The 17965-nt window shown below is 41.3% G+C and overlaps 1 protein-coding gene across 4 annotated transcripts in view; it reads left to right on the plus strand.

Moving 5' to 3' along the window:
* Positions 1–17965, plus strand: part of fstl5 (follistatin-like 5) — a 242777-nt gene that overhangs the window by 89052 nt on the left and 135760 nt on the right. For all 4 annotated transcript variants that reach the window (XM_017692046.2, XM_017692048.2, XM_017692047.2 and 1 more), the window contains exon 4: positions 5655–5903. In XM_017692046.2, the coding sequence (XP_017547535.1) occupies positions 5655–5903 (249 nt within the window). The remainder of the gene's footprint in view (positions 1–5654; positions 5904–17965) is intronic.

The following is a 17965-nucleotide window of genomic DNA, read 5'->3' on the forward strand; positions in this document are numbered from 1 at the left end:
GCAAAAGTATTCAGCCCCCTTGAACTTTTCAACCTTTTGCCACATTTCAGGCTTCAAACATAAAGATATGAAATTGACATTTTTTGTGAAGAGTCAACAACAAGTGGGACACAATCGTGAAGTGGAACGAAATTTGTTGGATATTTTAAACTTTTTTTAGAAATAAAAAACTGAAAAGTGGGGCGTGCAATATTATTCAGCCCCCTTGCTTTAATACTTTGTAGCGCCACCTTTTGCTGTGATTACAGCTGCAAGTGGCTTGGGGTACGTCTCTGTCAGTCTTGCACATCGAGAGACTGAAATTTTTGCCCATTCTTCCTTGCAAAACAGCTCGAGCTCAGTGAAGTTGGATGGAGAGCGTTTGTGAACAGCAGTTTTCAGCTCTTTCCACAGATTCTCGATTGGATTCAGGTCTGGACTTTGACTTGGCCATTCTAACACCTGGATACGTTTATTTGTGAACCATTCCATTGTAGATGTTGCTTTATGTTTTGGATCATTGTCTTGTTGGAAGATAAATCTCCGTCCCAGTCTCAGGTCTTTTGCAGACTCCAACAGGTTTTCTTCCAGAATGGTCCTGTATTTGGCTCCATCCATCTTCCCATCAATATTAACCATCTTCCCTGTCCCTGCTGAAGAAAAGCAGGCCCAAACCATGATGCTGCCACCACCATGTTTGACAGTGTGTTCAGGGTGATGAGCTGTATTGCTTTTACGCCAAACATAAGTTCGATTTTGGTTTCATCTGACCAGAGCACCTTCTTCCACATGTTTGGTGTGTCTCCCAGGTGGCTTGTGGCAAACATTAAATGAGACTTTTTATGGATATCTTTGAGAAATGGCTTTTTCTTGCCACTCTTCCATAAAGCCCAGATTTGTGCAGTGTACCACTGATCGTTGTCCTATGGACAAAGTCTCCCACCTCAGCTGTAGATCTCTGCAGTTCATCCAGAGTGATCATGGGCCTCTTGGCTGCATCTATGATCAGTCTTCTCCTTGTTTGAGCTGAAAGTTTAGAGGGACGGCCGGGTCTTGGTAGTTTTGCAGTGGTCTGATGCTCCTTCCATTTCAATATGATCGCTTGCACAGTGCTCCTTGAGATGTTTAAAGCTTGGGAAATCTTTTTCTATCCAAATCCGGCTTTAAACCTCTCCACAACAGTATCTCGGACCTGCCTGGTGTGTTCCTTGGTCTTCATGATGCTCTCTGCGCTTTAAACAGAACTCTGAGACTATCACAGAGCAGGTGCATTTATACGGAGACTTGATTACACACAGGTGGATTCTATTTATCATCATCAGTCATTTAGGTCAACATTGGATCATTCAGAGATCCTCACTGAACTTCTGGAGTGAGTTTGCTGCACTGAAAGTAAAGGGGCCGAATAATATTGCACGCCCCACTTTTCAGTTTTTTATTTCTAAAAAAAGTTTAAAATATCCAATAAATTTCGTTCCACTTCACAATTGTGTCCCACTTGTTGTTGATTCTTCACAAAAAATTACAATTTCATATCTTTATGTTTGAAGCCTGAAATGTGGCAAAAGGTTGAAAAGTTCAAGGGGGCTGAATACTTTTGCAACCCACTGTATATATATAGATAGATAGATAGATAGATAGATAGATAGATAGATAGATAGATAGATAGATAGATAGATAGATACTACTACTACTACTACTACTTAATAGGGTTCTTTTGTTGTTATGATGTCAACCCTGTAACAATAGAAGAACCCTTTTTGGAGCTATATAGAACCATTTTCTTTACTAAAGTACTTCACTTTCCCTAAAGTGTGTATATCTAAGCATAATTGCATCACCTGTTTAAGATGATTAAATAATACTGTCTGTATTGTACTGTTTTTATTCAAACACAGGTTGAAGTAATGATTATAATTCACTGCTTTCTGTTTTACACTTACATTATTTTTGCATTTTACCTACTGTCCCGACTTTTTTGGAATTGGGTTTGTATTTGGCATGAGCATATACTAGCAAAAAATAAAGACGTTCATAAGGTAAAACATCAAGTATTTTGTTTTTGTACTGTTTTAAATTACAGGTCAAATGTAATTTACTAGTCATTACTTAATGTTATATTGGCATTTCACATACTATCCTAACTTTTTGGCACTGGGTCTGTACTGGCCATTTTGAGTGGAATTTGAGGGGTGGTCTCTGACTTTTGCACAGTTGGACCGTTTCTCTAATACATTTGAAAGATTCTGTTGAATTTTGGTAGCTTTATTCTCAGCTGTGTTGGCTCTTTCTCTATTGTAAAAGATGTCCACAGACCTCAATCGGACATATTTTAACCAAAGGTTAATGTATTAAAATGGCCGTGTTAGTCACAGCGCTGTTGTTAAAAGAAACATGATCAGGTGCTGAAAGGTTCATGGCGAGGTTTAGGAGGCAAGGAAGAGTGTAAGTCTGGTTAGATTCATCAAGACTAACAGGCCGGACTCTGAGGCATGGCCTTTGCCTTTAAAAAACTGTAACAAATGGTAGCCTTCAAAGCCTTTCATCTTGCGAGGATAACATGGTCAGCTAGACGGCTGGGTTTTAGAGCACTCGTCCTTCTGAATGTCTCTGAAGGGCAGCAGCCTTGACTGGCCTGTGATCTTTGGTCGAGATGGCCACTATTTCGGCGGCTCTCTGTTTGCTCCTTTCTCCTTGGTTCAGTGATCTCAGAGCCTGTGTATTTCCCTGCCTGTCACATCTGTTTACAACTGATCAGGTCTGATGCTTCCACCCCAGTGGTCCCATAGCTTTTCTAGCCTTGGAAAGCCAAGCTAACGCACCTAGGCTGAAGGCAGACAGAGATGGCTAAGAGGTTACTGGACAGAAGCATTATCCGTCTGCAAGCTTCAAACGCTTTCGGAATATTGCTTCTTTGATCCCTTTGAACTGAGTAAGGTGCAATCTTTACAGAAGAACTTGTCTGTCATGTTCAGGATTTCCAAACTTTTGACAGGCTTTCAGCAAAATGTGTGATTAAAATGGAAAATGTGAATTCAGTTCAGATGGGAAAAGACTCCTGGATTGTACACTAGTGTTCAAAAGTTTGGAATCACTTGCTATGTTATTTTTTTTTTTATTATTTTATATTCAAGAATAATACAATGTGGACCTAAACTTTACTATTCTTCAAAAGGTGATTTTACAGTATATTTATATCGCAAGAAGTCTATAAACAAGAAAGGAATAATGTAATAAACGGAACATTGTAATCATCTATTTACATTCATTTTTTGTCAAGTTACTTGCCTTGAGATTTTCACTTTTAATATATGATAAATTCTGGTTATTAAGTTTATTATGACTTAATTCCCCATGCTATACAGCTTTCTCTATCATTTTAGAATCTTCTATTTTCTTTATATTCAGCTTCCTACTGTCCAGTTATTTGAAACATGTGAACACATTGAGCATATTAAAACCATTTTATAAACTTTCAAACCTGTATTTGTTCCAAAAAAAGGAGACACAATCCAAAATGCTAGTGCTTTTTTCTAAATGTTTTACAGCCACCAAAAATGTTTGATACTTTAATTTTATAGAGTATAGAGTAAAAGTGAATTGGCTTATGAATTAATATTAATTCTAGCACCCACGCAAAGAGGCAGAAGCCAGCTTAAGGCCATATCTTTCTAAGGCCACTCTTTATATTAAGGAGGGCACATGTGCACACATTCACACAAAAATGACAAAGTTTTAATACACACTTCTATAACCGAAAGAACAGCTCGGCCAATTTGCACTGAAGTCCTTGCAGTTACATTAATAAGCCCTTATATGTAATAACCCATGGGATTTTAAGGGGTTAATAGGTTTTTTCCCCCTTTTTTGGCTTTTTTCCCTCAATTTAGTCATGTCCATTTCCAATGACTAGCTAGGTCTCCCCAAATAAAGGATAAAGTGTAGTCCAAAGCCATCCAGTACATCTTTTTGAACTGCTGCTCACACAGTATCGGTTTACAGCTTAACACGCTTGGAGGAGAATGCTAACTGCAATTCTGTTACGTTAGCTAAAGATGGATAAGATACGTTAGCTTAAGATAGCTTAGCATCACACTGAGTGATAAAAGCAGAAGGAGTGGCATCCTACCTACCCAGAGAGAGTGAGGCTGTGGAGGAAGTGTGCTCCTCTTAGACTCTTGACCACAGATGGCTGTAGCATCACTGATGTAGTGGGTTTTTGGGCTGGTGGGTTTTAAGCCCTTAAATCACAGGCTTATTGTATACTAAGGCTTATTATTCAGTAACTGTGGGGAATTCAATGCAAACTGGTTAAGCTATTCTTAGGTTATAGAAGTGTTTAATAAACTTAAACTAACTTGGACTGTCCATTCAACCATAGCCTGGTATGCACAACTAAATTCAGTATGTGGTCTCTTCTCCATATGCAATGTAAGAGTGGAGCAGTGGACAGACTTTTAAAAAATACAATCGACACCGATCAGGCATAACTTTATGACCACCTCCTTGTTTCTACGCACATTATCCATTTAATCAGCTCCACTTACTATATAGGTGCCCTTTGTAGTTCTACAGTTACAGACTGTAGTCCATCTGTTTCTCTGATACTTTGTTAGCTCCCTGTTCTTCAGTGGTCAGGACCCCATGGACTCTCATAAAGCAGGTACTATTTGAGTGGTTGATCATTTTTAGCACTGCAGTATTAAAAGTAACACTGATGTGGTGGTGCTGTGCTAGTGTGTGTTGCGCTGGTCTGAGTGGATCAGACACAGCAGTGCTGCTGGAGTTTTTAAACACATCAGTGTCACTGCTGGACTAAGAATAGTCCACCAACCAAAAATATTCAGCCAACAGTGTCCTGTGGGCAGCATCCTGTGACCACTGATGAAGGACTTAAGGATGATCAACACAAACTATGCAGCAGATGAGCTATCGTCGCTGACTTTACATCTACAAGGTGGACTGACAAGGTAGGGGTGTCTAATAGAGTGGACAGTGAGTGGACACAGTGTTTAAAAACTCCAGCAGCACTGCTGTGTCGGATCCACTCAGACCAGCACAACACACACCAACACACCACCAACACGTCAGTGTTGCTGCAGTGCTGAGAATGATCCACCACCCAAATGGTACCTGCTCTGTGAGGGTCCATGGAGGTCCTGAGCACTGAAGATCAGGGTAAAAGGGGGCTAACAAAGTATCAGAGAAACAGATGGACTACAGTAACTGTAGAACTACAAAGTGCACCTATACAGTAAGTGGAGCTGATAAAATGGACAATGAGTGTAGAAACAAGGAGGTGATCATAATGTTATGCTGGATCAATGTAATAAGATACATGGATGAAAACAAAAGAAATGATCAATAATTTAAATATATTTACCCTTGATTCTTACTCTTATGTTCATGTCCTTCCCTCAAATGAAAGGTTCACTACAGCAGGAATCATGGGTAAATATGTATTACAGCATTAATTAAAAAACCCAAGTCATCACCCACGTTTGTATGTAAAATGAATTCTGTCCAGATTGATCTGCATAATCACACATTACCTACCATGTATGTACCTACCATGTATGCATGTTTCACAGTGCACAGATTTTGTTCAGTTTACATTTCACACCAAAAGTTAATGCCTACAAATAATCAATTCTCCTTTTCTTGTGTTTCTGTAGGCTTTTTGAGCCATAACAGCTTTCCAAACCCCTGTGAACATAAGTACTGTGGTTTGGGCAAGCACTGTGTGGTGGACCATGAGACGGGTCAGGGACAGTGCCAGTGTCTGGAGCGCTGCAAACCACACTACAAACCCGTGTGTGGCTCTGATGGAAAACTCTACCAGAACCACTGTGAGCTGCACAGGGCATCATGCCAGGCCCACCAGAGAATCACCATTGTGCACAGTGAAGAGTGCTTCTACAAAGGTAAGGGACATTAAGCGTGTATGTGGATGTGGGTACATTAGAAAGAGAAAAGCATTTTGTATTTTGGAGAACTTGAATAACTTTGGCTCTCAGTGGACACTGGGCCCACTCAAGCCTCTTAAAAGCTCTGCTTTTGATCAGAGTGTTATATCATCACAAAGAAGTCTTTGTAAAGTTCTCTGAAGGCATACGAGCTAATGGAGAGCTAAGCTGAAGGAAAGATAAACATAGACATGCTGCTAGCTACTTATGAAGAAGTCATTTTAAACCAAAGACAATGCTAAATAGCTTTTTATACCAAAGATCTCAGAATGATATTCAAAAAGGAGCTGCAAAATGAAGTGAAATCCCTGCACCTCTTCACATTGATGGAGTATGAAAACAGTAGCTCTGCAATTTGTTTCTGGAATGAAGTTCATCCATCAGCTTAAGTTAACAGATCAATAATGTTTTGCGTTCATAATCTGATCTAGAACTGGGAATAGTGTTAGCTAAGCCATGGGCTTTTTGCAGACATTGTGGTTAAATTAGTGTGAAATGAGATTGGCCTTTGTGGTGCATAATCAGAGAACTTGCTGGCATTGTAACTTTCAGATAACAGAATGAATTAATACATTTTTTGTGGAATGGTTTGGGGATTGATTGCAATTTTTGAGTGCTTTATTTTAGTTTAGAAATACATTGTTTTAATACAAAAATGTGAACCCATGCATCCGTATTAATTATGAATTTCTAATATTAGTCTACTCTTCTATCACAGTACAATAACAGTCTACCTTTGGTGTCTTAAAAACTAAAATTAAACTGTCAGGGGGCCAGTTCTGAACTGTCAGTTCTGGGATCATACTTCTATGACCGTGCACATAAACTGGCTTGCGTAGGGGTTTATGGGTAGTTAGAACATAAAAAGGCTTGTAGAGGAGTTCCAAAAGATTGAGACATGTCCTGAGAAACAAGCAGTTGCTGAATGGGTGGAAACAGGGATGTAGTGGTCTTTAAAAGGTGGGTAAACCCTAAATATTAGTGGTCACTTAATTGTGTAACTGCAGAGCGATGGACAACTGCATGCATACATCAAGCATATCAAGTTAGAATATCTTTTTTTTAAGCTCTATCATGAAGAAGCCACACCAGAATTGCTTTAATGTAATATTCTATTAAGATATATTTACTAACTATATGTGTACTGTAGCGGCACACCCCACCCCGCCTCAAAACATAGTTGATAGGTTATTAGATTGTCAATCCTAGGTAGGGTTGGCTATTGTACAGTTCAGTGATCCCCAACCCTCAGGGACACCCTGAAGTGATCTACAATTGTCCTTCATCCCTAAGTTTTGAGTTGGAACAAATATGTTGACCACCTGGGGGGCCCTGAGGACTGGATTTGGAGCCTCTGGTTTAGAGATTCTTATCAGGAATCAGGTGGTCTACTTATGCTACACACTTTAAAAAGATGGTTCTTTAAGGGGTACTTTAGTAAAGAAAATGGTTATACTGTATATAGAACCATGAACACGCATGATTAAAGGGTTCTTGGCATTATAAAATGGTTCTTCAGACTGATGGAGAATGTGTATATTTTTGGTTCTACATATAGCCCTTTAGCACTAAAAAGGGTCCTATTGTTATGTCAAGCTTATTACAATAGAAGAACCCTTTGGGGCACAATATAGAACTCTCTGTATCTTTATCAATCTGAAGAACACTTTCACAATGCAAAAACCCTTTAATCATGCAAAGGGTTCTTTGAGTGTTCATGGTTATATATATATAGGACTATTTTCTTTACTAAAGAACCTTTGAAGGACCAAAAGTTTTAATTGCGTGTATGTATTGTGATTCCACACTTCAGCACTATGAGTATCATAATGCATAATTTTCTGCAGTATCAGCATCTGGCATGTGTGCAAAGTCAAAGTTTCTGTGATCCTGTGTTTTTGCAAATGAAAACCATTGTGGCAGTATTTAGTGAATGCTTCTAGTGGCATTATGTTTGAGCAAAGTAAAAAAAAATGACTTGCATGGTACATTGATGGTATAAATGTAATGTCCAGGCAATCTGCTAAACCACCTTTGGCTGCTAGAAGGGACCAGAGAGCCAGGGCTGAATAAGCAGGGCTGAGCGTTAGCAGCTGTGGGCACCCTATGGAAGGCATGCTCACACGTTGCTCACTGCTTAGTCTTGAGCTCATGCGGCCACATGCATGTTGCTTTGATTCAGCTGGTAACCTCCATCCAAGTCCATCCAAGTTCTGAGTCTCTGCTTTTCTCAAATCGTTCTCCAGCATAAGTACGAAAGTATCTTGAATGTGTCTCATTTTCTGGTTTAGAGAGAGGTGAGGGTGAGTTTGAGGGAGCTCTGAGTTTAGTTAGCACAGGCTGTGTCCCCTATGGTGGCACGCTGCATAGCACGTTAGTCTTGCAACACAGTGATTGAGAATTTGCCCCCCCCCCCAACTGTGTACAGTTACTTTACTTGTTTAATTGATTCCATGTTTAATTTGTTTTACCAGCTCTTAGCCCCATTTCATTTATTTTCTGAGTTGCACCTTTCTCCTGAATCTCTGCATTTGCCATCACTTTCCAGTGTCCACCAGGTGGTTTGTCCTGGATTGCTCCCAACTACCAATGTAAGGTTCGTACGTTTGATCCTCATTTGAGGGCGAAACCCCTTGGACCATTACGCTAAGGCTATGCTGATCAAAATGTTTCACAGTTTCTTTGTAGGAGTTTGTTACTATGTTGTAACCTACTGTGCTTTTAATTGATTGGCATTTCTGCATCGGCTTCTTCTTCATTTTCTGCACATTCTGGATTGGTAAATTGACACTGCCCCCTAGTGAACATATTAATATTATGTGTGAGGCAGGCAATTGGCAACTGTTCAAATGTCTGCAACACATGCTACAACAGCCCTATAATTTGGAATTTCTGCGGGTGGACCAACTATCACTGAGCCATAACCCAGCCCTGACACAACCATCTCCCTGCCTGTGCCCCCAGTTTGAATTGTAATCAGTGAGCCCCCAGAAAGGCTCATATTTGACTAAATTGGAGCAATCTACAGGAATCTCCAGAGATGCAAAAAGGAAAGTTACAGGGTCTGGGAGGTTGTTAGCTGGCTTGCTGAAAAACCTCTCATTGCCATAATCTTCTCAACTTGCCTCCCCACCTAAGCACATCTACGCTGCAGCAAATTACATATAATCAGTTTCTCAGTACACACGAGTGTCAGAAGAAGCTCCGCAACACCTGTTTGCTCTAACAGCTACTAAATATTCATCATCTTACTAGCTTTTGTTTTCCATGAACACTTTAACGACAGCAACTGTCCACTGTGACCATGATATTCATGCATAACATACAAAGAATATATCTTACATTCATTTCTTTCAAAATGATGCGAACTTTGATAATCTTATAATAATAATAATAATAACATTTCAGGTGGTGTAATTTTGGTAAACTGTCAATATATCAATAATTGAATCAACAAATAGGAGAAACAAACATTAATTATTTTCAGTGATAATTAGCAGTTTCTGTCATTTCTTTCCTAATGACTTTTACAAAAGGAGCATATTCCTGCTGTGCTGCTCTTGTTTTAGCCCAGACATAAAAAGAGTTCAGAGTGGCAAGCGCTTTGTGGAGGTCTCTGAGTGGACGGGAATAAAATGGCTGTTTTTATTGTAGCCCTCCTTTGAAGGGAGCATCCAGACACAGACCCTTTTTGTGACCCATGCGCTGGCTCTCTTATCTTTCCAAGAAAGAAGGAAGGAGGGAAAACTACAGGCAGGTTTTGATTTGGTTCTGGTTGGGAAACATTCGGTGACCCCTACAGCCTCTCTCATTTCTCTCTCCCGCCTCTATTTCCCTCTCCACCCGTTCTCCATCTCTGTCTCTGAGCAAAAGCGTGGGAGATTGGCCTGGTCGGTATGCAGGATTAAATCAGATTGCAAATTAAGTGGCACTCAAAGTTATGTCCACTCTAGCAGGAGGAGTCACATGCGCTGAGGTCAGCAGCCTCTGCTGCAGTTGACTGACACAACGGTGGATGATTATGTGCAGCATCACTGCATACTAAACAGGGAAATGTATTCAATGAATCTTGACTCCGCAGCACATTTCCTCGGTCAGTGTCATGTCATTTGACTGACTGCTGGGAAATATTAATATTGATAGTGCTCGGCTTACAATGCGTCGAAGACTGTTGCATATGCCATAGCATATTTGCCAAATGTAGCTGGACGGATACTTCACTGTACATAGGTATCAATCCAGGACTTGCCAAATCACATGCTGACTCAGCAAAGTGGCTACGGCAAAACAGTGTATTAATCTTCCAACATATGGAGTTGCCCATAGGAATATGTGCTTTAGCATTATTGCGAATGTTTGATAAAGTGGAGGTGAAAGCTGTTAAGTTGTCGAAGTGAACTGTAAACACATTATTAGCTAAATTGCACTCTTGGCAATCACAGTAGGCAAATATGTAATCCCCTAGAGGGAAGATGCGGCCCTGAATGAACAAGGAGGTGAACAACAACCGATGGAAAGTTTGACTGGTTCCATTGAAAATGACAAAAACAAAACTCATCAAGCTCACTTTGCTACATTAGAGCTTAAATATCACAACATTTAGTTCGCTGTAATTATACTTTTTTGATTGCCTACATATTGCTAAAGGTCCAGTGGGAAGTGACAAAGGGAGGCCTGCTACCCAACCTCGGCCTGGCAAGCCAGGTTTGGGCTAATTATTCTTTGGGCTTGGGTTTGTTTTTTAAATGAATATTTTTTTTTAATTATATAGATTTGTTTCTCATTTGAAGGAATATGCCTGTATAATGCTGCTGTCGAAACAGAACCTTGTATCTCGGTTTTTTGTTGTCTTTCGGTTTTTGACATAATTTGAAAAAATTCCTCTTGCCCTTTCCATTATGTGAAAATTTTACGATGAATAGACCAAAAGAAATGACTCCAAATTGCTTGGAAAAAGTCTGTTTACACTAACCAAGTTTACATGTAGCCTGATAGTCCATTAATAATCTGAGTGATAGTTCAATCAGAATAGAATACGTCCATCTATACAGCTCAGTCGGACTAGATTACTCTGATTGATACAATACAATTTCTATCCAACTGAACAAGTTCCTGTAAACAGTCTGTTAAATAGGAGAATAATAACCTTGTAATTGCCTGTGTCTGATTACATTCCCAATCAGAAAGTTTAATACATTCTGCACACGTGTGTTTGTGCCATAGCGAAAGGTAAACACACTTAGTGAGCAAAGGGATAAAGTGAGGTCATTTTTATTTTGGCTGTCCAGAAATGAGATATTTTACTGAAAATAATTTAGTTTTTCAAAATAATAAGTGAAGGCTTTTATTTTGAAAAATGTGTCTCAGTAAAATGACATGTCCACATTAATATCATGTAAAACATGCATGCTTTATAATTGTTAAACTTTCATGGACATGTTCTGAAGTGCTTATTTAAGGTGTTATTAATGTGTTATGTAGACACCCTTCAAATAAAGTGTTACTGAAAAGTTTACTTTAATGTAAGTTAAAGACAAGATATCCAAACAAAGTTTTACAGGCAAACTTAAAACTTCAATTAATGTCCTATGTTACTGGTGTGGAAGTGTGTCCCGAAACCTGCTCATTTTTGACTTCGGAGGTGCAATTACCCACCTTCAGTCATTCGTTGCGCCATATGTATATTTCCACCAGGGAAATAAGACAGAGGTTTTTGAAGTATCTTACTCTAATCCACACTCTGTTTGAGCCAAGCGTCTTTGATCTCCTTTGAAGGGGGGCTCTCAAGGCAGCCATGAGGCGCACTAACACTAACTGCTGTATTATACTTACATTCTTCTCTTTCCATCGCTTTTATCTGACTGTGGAGCTCACGCTGTATCTCTCTGCAGCCCTGTCGAGCGTGAATCGAGCGCGGTATCTTTCATTTTACTCGGTGAAGAAATCAAGTAAACAAATTCAGTTTGCCCTCAAATCGAAGTTATTTTATAGACATTGATACAAAGTTTGAAGCAAAGACAGATTTTGGGGTCAGCGTGAGGGCACATTGTAGAAATTGTCATCCACCCCTGCATCTGAGCTTTAGGAGAGCTGTAGTTTTAGATTCTCAGCGCACACCTGGACTGCACATCATTCTGCGCAGCTCTTTGTCTTCTGTGATTATTCTTTCACACATCTAATTAAGCTCCTTTCCCTGGTGAGAGCTGGAAAAAGAGAGAGAGGGAGAGACTGAATGACAGAGAGGGAGCAAGAGTTAGCGACACAGCAAAAGCAAATAAGAGAGAGGGTGGGACAGAGAGAGAGAGAGAGAGAGAGAGAGAGAGAGAGAGAGTCAAAGCAAGTGGGAGACAGAGTCAGCGAGAGAGAGAGAGAGAGAGAGAGAGAGAGAGAGTCAAAGCAAGTGGGAGACAGATCCAGAGAGAGAGAGAGAGAGAGAGAGAGAGTCAAAGTAAGTGGGAGACAGAGCCAGTGAGAGAGAGAGAGAGAGAGTCAAAGTAAGTGGGAGACAGAGCCAGTGAGAGAGAGAGAGAGAGAGAGAGAGAGTCAAAGCAAGTGGGAGACAGAGCCAGTGAGAGAGAGAGAGAGAGAGAGAGAGAGTCTAAGCAAGTGGGAGACAGATCCAGCGAGAGAGAGAGAGAGAGAGAGAGAGAGAGAGAGAGACAGACAGTCAAAGCAAGTGGGAAAGTGGGAGACAGAGCCAACGAGAGAGAGAGAGAGAGAGAGAGAGAGAGAGGGAGAGACAGTCAAAGCAAGTGGGAGACAGATCCAGAGAGAGAGAGAGAGAGAGAGAGAGAGAGAGAGAGAGAGAGAGAGAGAGAGTCAAAGTAAGTGGGAGACAGAGCCAGTGAGAGAGAGAGAGAGAGAGAGAGAGAGAGAGAGAGAGAGAGTCAAAGTAAGTGGGAGACAGAGCCAGTGAGAGAGAGAGAGAGAGAGAGTCAAAGTAAGTGGGAGACAGAGCCAGTGAGAGAGAGAGAGAGAGAGAGAGAGAGAGAGAGAGAGAGAGAGAGTCTAAGCAAGTGGGAGACAGATCCAGCGAGAGAGAGAGAGAGAGAGAGACAGTCAAAGCAAGTGGGAAAGTGGGAGACAGAGCCAACGAGAGAGAGAGAGAGAGAGAGAGAGAGAGAGAGAGAGGGAGAGACAGTCAAAGCAAGTGGGAAAGTGGGAGACAGAGCCAGCAAGAGAGAGAGAGAGAGCAAAAGTGATAGAGAGAGAGAGATGAGTGAGAAAGATGTAACAGAGAGAGTGAAAAAAGTGAATGAGTGAGTGAGTGAGGAAAATAGTCACAGAGAGAGAGAGAGAGAGAGAGAGAGAGAGAGAGAGAGAGAGAGAGAGAGCACAAGACAGCATATGTGTGAGAGAGAGCAAGAGTGAGAAAAATCTGTGTGTGAGAGAGACAGAGCAAATGTGAGAGAATGAAACAGAGAAAGGGAGAGAACAAATAGGAAAGCCAAAGTGAGTGTGAGAGCAGAAGAAAGAGAGAGGTAGAGAGAGAGCACAAGAGTGACCAAGCAAGTGAAAGAAAAAAATAGTCCCATCGTTTTCTGTCAGGGCAAAAGGGGATCTCATGTTTTTCTCCTTCTTCACCAGAACTTCTCACAGTGAAATGCTGATGTTAATCTCTTCTTTTCTTCTAAGGGGAGCTTAGGAGAGACTATTGAGAAATCAGTGATCCTTCATCAATATAACATTGAGACAAAATTAATAAAGGAATGTTTTCCTCTGGGCCTGACCACTGCTAACCCATATGCTGCTGAGGGCACTGGTGAATTTCTCTGTCACTGCTCCATTGAAAACAATATCCAATTTGCCATTGATTGCCTACCGGCAATGTGTACACACAGCATCACAGTGCACTGCTTTTATATGACCCTGTCATGACCTCTCGGTGTGTTCTGCTGTAGACTGGGACATGCTGGAGGAAAGGTATCTAATTAAAGCTCATGCCATGGGCTAATGCAGACTTTGACAAAATTCTCTCAAAATCTGTGTCCTTTAAAAGCAATAAAAAAGACTGCGTCCTTGTTGAACCGTGGTTAACACAGAACATTCAGAGCCAGAACACTGATTCTAAATGTTTCAGTTATACAGAGGTTTTAGGCCTCATGATGCTCTTTAGATTATTTGCTAGACAGTTTCAATTTCCTAGGTACAGAGAATCAGGGTAAAGTAATATTTCTAAAGGTTACCTTGAGCTTCATAACATTGTGGAACCATAATCGTTTATCAGAAAGTGAGCCCTGGAAGCCACGCAGATAGGAGTGATTAAACAATTCAACCCGATCTTCAGAGATTAGGCCTCCGTCTCTGCTCAGCATACAGAAGATCACAGCAGCGTAACTGCGATGAGCACAACATCCCCACCAAAGAACGTGGCACCAAAGCCCATTAACACCATAAACCATCACGCCAGACAAGGAGATTTCTGTGAACGTTTTAATCCAGGATGAGAAGGGCGGGCGTGAAAGCTGCAAAAGGTGAGGGAAATACGTCAAGAGTACAGCTATGACGCATGGAATTCCTCCCAAAAGGAGAGTACAGTAGGTAAATCATGTCTTGCTCTAGCAAATCTATTTAATCTTCAAATCTATCTATATCCCGGACAAGCCGCCAACCACCCCCTGTACTTTTGGTCCAGTTTAGCTTAGAGTAGCAGTCAGTTCTTTTATTTCCGCTAGTTAGACAAGATGCACAAATACAGGCTAGTGTAGTTCTTTTGTTATTTTCTTTTCTTTGGTGCTGTCTGTGTTCTCCCCCAGGCTGGTCCAGTTCATCAACGTCATAGTTTGTTGTCTTGGTGTCTTTTAAACATTTATGTCCATTGTATAGTGTTGTGTATGACTGTGGATGTCCTTGAATGAACTCTGTTTTCTATATACTCTGGTTTCCTTACTGGTTGGCCATCTCCAGCTGCTCAAACCACACATGTTACTGTCCCCACACTCTCCCCTGAACTGTAGCCTTGTGGGAACATAACATCTGGGGGCTCGTCTGGGATAGTTCCCTGATAGATTGTTCATAGATCATCAAATTACTGACCTGTCCCATGGTGCTTGTGGGTGGCCTGGCACTGGTGTTCTAACTTTATGTATGTGTACAGTATGGCAACCTTTGACTTACATTTGTTGATGACTTACTGGAGACAGCAGCATATTATGGAGTTCAAGTAGCTAGATAGTCTGTAAGAAAGACATTGGAATCAAGATCATTGATAAGTTGAGGGAATTGGGTGTTTTAGAGTTTGTCCAGCCTGTTACTACTTCTGTGGTGGAGAGTGATGTTGAAAAGGTGGTGACTCCTGTTGATGGAGCTACGGAGCAAGCTAAGCCTGAAGTTGATCTCAGGGCAACATTGCCTCGTTTCAACGCTTTTTCTCCTGGATCTTCAGGATTACTTCATGAAGCACGTGCTAAGGTACGCATCACACATCTCCAGTTGGAGGCTCAGGAAAAAGCACATGCACGACAGGCAGAGCTGGACTTAAAGTTGGCCATTCGGAAGATGTAGCTTGATGTTGATCGCGAGGTCCGACTACGGGAATTGGAGATACGAGCAGTGAAGATTGCTCCTCATCCAGCTGCCCAGCTGGACGTTGCACCACCTCCTCCTTCTTGGAGATACGAGCGATGAAGATTGCTCCTCATCCAGCTGCCCAGCCGGACATTGCACCGCCTCCTCCTTCTTCCCCATGGTCTTCTCCAGCAGCTACTTTGGTGGCATCTGCTCCTGCTCCTTCAGCTATTAATCCACCTGCGTTTGATGTGAGCAAACATATCGCTCTAATACCACCATTCAAAGAGGCTGAGGTAGATACATACTTTGGTGTGTTTGAGCGTATTGCTACTGCTTTAAACTGGCCTAGGGAGGTTTGGTCTCTCTTGCTGCAATGTAAATTAGTAGGTAAGGCTCAAGAGGTTTGTTCATCATTGCCGTTGCATGATAGTTTGCAATATGACTTGGTTAAAGCTGCCATACTGCGTGCATATGAGTTAGTTCTGGAGGCATACAGACAAAAATTTCAATCATATAGGAAAAGCTCGTCTCAGACTTTTTCAGAGTTTGCTAGAGAGAAAGACACCCTACTGGATAAATGGTGCACTGCATGTAAAGTCTCTGACTTTGCTTCACTGCGTGAACTGATTTTGTTAGAAGAGTTCAAAAATTGCTTACCTGAGTGTGCAGTCATTTATCTTAATGAGCGTAAGGTTCCATCTCTTTCTGAAGCAGCAGTTTTGGCTGACAAGTACATGCTAATGCATAAGCCTTTTTATAAGACAGCTAAGGTAGACACGCCCATGTTGCCTGAACGACGGCCTAAACCGTCCCAGTCTGCACATTTCTCTGATGAGTGTTTCTACTGTCACAACCATGGTCATTTGATTGCAGATTGCCCAGTTCTGAAACGTAAGCAGGAAAAGCAAAACACTGGTCCAAACAAGAGCATTGCTTTGGTAGGCAGGCATCTCTCAGTTAACCCTACAGCTTTAACTGGTACTCCTGACCAAAGCTACCAGCCTTTTATTACTCAGGGCACTATTTCTCTTGAGGATAGTGAGCAGCTTCAATGTCCTGTGACAATTTTGCGTGATACTGGTGCAACTCATTCATTTGTTTTAGCTGGGTTGTTGCCCTTTTCTGAACAAACATTCAACAAACATTCAAACATTCACATGTGTTCTGCCATGGCATTGCAATGAAATATGTTAAAGTTTCTTTGCATTGTGTTTTGTTGTCCTCAAGTCTAGCCACTGGATTGTACAGAGTTGGAGTTTGTCCTTCTTTGCTTGCTGAAGGTACTACATTTATTATGGGGAATGACACTGCTGGGGGCAAAGTTCTCCCAGTGTTAGAGGTTCTCAATAGTCCTAAGACTTGTAGTTCACTAGATGAATCCTCAAATCATTCTACTGTGTTTCCAGCATGTGTTGTCACTCGTGCTAGAGCTCAACTTCTAGAAGATGTAGTTGATTTGTCTGATTCATTCTTAGCTAAGGACAGTTTGCCAGACCCTGCTCTGTCAACACCTCCATTTGTTTCATCAAATGACTGTAGACAAAATAGGGATACTGGAGATCTGGAAGCTGATAAATTGGCCATCAGCCGAGATCAACTTATAGAGTCTCAGAAGGCAGATTCTGATCTAAGTAAATGTTTCTCTGGGGTAAGCAGTAAAGACAGTCTCAGTGATAAACAAGTTGCATTCTTCCTTGATCAGGGCGTGATGCGAAAATGGTCTCCTCATGTTAATGCAGAGGCAGAAAGTGTTTATCAGATTGTGATACCTACTCTGTTCAGACAACTTGTATTACAGATAGCACAAGACCATCCTTGGTCAGGTCATCTGGGTATTACCAAGACAACAAACTATGACGTTGAAGAACTGGACCAGCCTGGGGGAGAACACAGACGGCACCAAAGAAAAGAAAATAACAAAAGAACTACACTAGCTTGGATTTGTGTATCTTGTCTAACTAGCAGAAATAAAAGCGCTGACTGCTACTCTAAGCTAAACTGGACCAAAAGTACAGGGTTGGTACCCATCTCTAAACTAATGGGTCTAGATACTTAGACTACCTGTGTGTGGGAGTGTAACACACGTTCTAAACTGTTCTTCCTCCCAGGAGAAAACCAGGTCAAACACAGTGGACAGGGGACACAGGGGAGACAGTAACAACAACCAGCACCAAACGGTTAACAACGACAACAGCAATACATATAACAGCAAAGAGCTAAACTGAGACACAGAAGACTTCACAAAGCAGCGTTATCTCATCAAGCAGCACAGTGTGAACACAACAGGCGAGCCGAAGGCTTCTGAGCCAGTGCCGCCGCGCAGCTTTTGAAACCCTCTCTTGGTCCGGACGTGCCCTCTGATTGGCCAGTAAGTGACAAGCGAGACAAGGATGATGAATGACACCCCGATCCACCTATAAGGTGAAAGATAGGCGCAGTAAAGAGGAGAGAAAACTGAAGAGGGAGCATGAAAGAGAGAGAGAGCAAGAGAAAAAACATGCACAAGGCAC

This window comes from Pygocentrus nattereri, chromosome 8 (assembly GCF_015220715.1).
Source record: "Pygocentrus nattereri isolate fPygNat1 chromosome 8, fPygNat1.pri, whole genome shotgun sequence".
Taxonomy (NCBI): Eukaryota; Metazoa; Chordata; class Actinopteri; order Characiformes; family Serrasalmidae; genus Pygocentrus; species Pygocentrus nattereri.